A 1,287-nucleotide genomic window follows, 5' to 3' on the forward strand; every position below is an offset into this window, starting at 1 on the left:
ACGATCAGCAATCTAATGCGTAATTAAAGTAGATTTAAATATCAAATCAGGTAATTCCTGCGTTTTATTACTTGACACGTGTGTCGTATAAAAAAAGTAGTTGCAATATCTTTGGCACGTCATAGGAATTTACATTATACGGAAGTCTAGCGTATCATAGAATATGCATTGAACACGTTCCCTGAATTTCCTTGAAAACAAGGAACGATCCATCACTCGAACTGCGTCGATACCATCAGCTAGCATTAACCATGTTAATCCCGGCTGTTGAAACTCGCGAAATAAAATATTTAACAAAATCTACGTATCCGTCGGATGGAAATTGCTTTGCCACGTCCCGCGACGAAACCCGTCGATACGATTCCTCGTAGCATGCATCATCGTCACGTCATGATTGGACGACGGCTGACAGGATCAGGGTAGTCGGAAAAAGGGGAATAAACGTAGGGAAAAAAAGTAGACGGGTACTACGTCGCGTCGATTCCGTCGGTTCCTCGCGGCGATACGTCAGCTTGATCGAGGATGAATCGGGTGTCATTAGTCACCGGATTTCGGTGTTAGACGGTGATGTAGTACGCCCTTGGTTTGCCTCTGGACGTGGTAGGGCTGAAGAAGACTCCGGGCGTAGACGGCGAGAAAGACCACGAGGCCCACGAGGGCGGCGGAAGCGTGCGTCAGGAGGCGTAATATCCTTCGTGCCGCTTGCGACATTTCTCACGGGCGATGTAACACAACGCGATCGTGATCAACACTGCAATGGTGATCCCCATCCCGATGCTAATCCACATGATCTCCTCATTAATACCACTGTAGCCTTTCCCTGAAAGCATGCTGGATTTATCTTGTAATCGACACGTTGCATCGGGACGTCGTCACGTGGGCACCTTTCACCTTTCGCGATTGACGGGTGCTCCAATTTCATACGCCTTCACGGCTACCGATCCTCTCTAAAGTATCCCAATGATGTTCAACCCTTACTCCGCAAAGGGGGGTCGTTCGTGTCCAAGAAAAATTATCCGTGCTTACGAGGGACGTCTAACGGGATCTCGTAAACGACCCACGTTTGCAGATTACGTTTTTTTGTTAAGGTTTTTTTTATTAAAGTTTTGCAATTTAATTGATTCTAATGAACGCGTATTTCTTGTTGAAAAATGTTTCCACTGATAGTTCTTTAATTGATAGTTGATATAAATATGGAAAATCTTGCTTTTCGTCTCTGGATATTTAGTGTTTTATTTAAGGATGTTTGGGCTATTAGTCAAAACGATGACACAAGTTTCAAATTTT

General features: G+C 44.4%; 1 protein-coding gene across 2 annotated transcripts in view; it reads right to left on the minus strand.

The window, feature by feature from the left end:
* Positions 1-6: 6 nt before the first annotated feature.
* LOC108625157 (uncharacterized) overlaps positions 7-1,287 on the minus strand; it is a 5,791-nt gene continuing 4,510 nt past the window's right edge. Inside the window, exon 2 of one of the 2 annotated variants that reach the window (XM_026813655.1) lies at positions 7-814. In XM_026813655.1, coding sequence (XP_026669456.1) covers positions 675-814 — 140 coding nt within the window. In that variant the 3' untranslated portion in view covers positions 7-674. Of the gene's footprint in view, positions 821-1,287 lie in introns of both variants that reach the window. The other variant, XM_018024931.2, reaches the window with a different exon arrangement.

The sequence above is a fragment of the Ceratina calcarata genome, unplaced genomic scaffold, assembly GCF_001652005.2.
Source record: "Ceratina calcarata isolate Rehan_Ccalc_2016 unplaced genomic scaffold, ASM165200v1 scaffold349.2, whole genome shotgun sequence".
Taxonomy (NCBI): domain Eukaryota; kingdom Metazoa; phylum Arthropoda; class Insecta; order Hymenoptera; family Apidae; genus Ceratina; species Ceratina calcarata.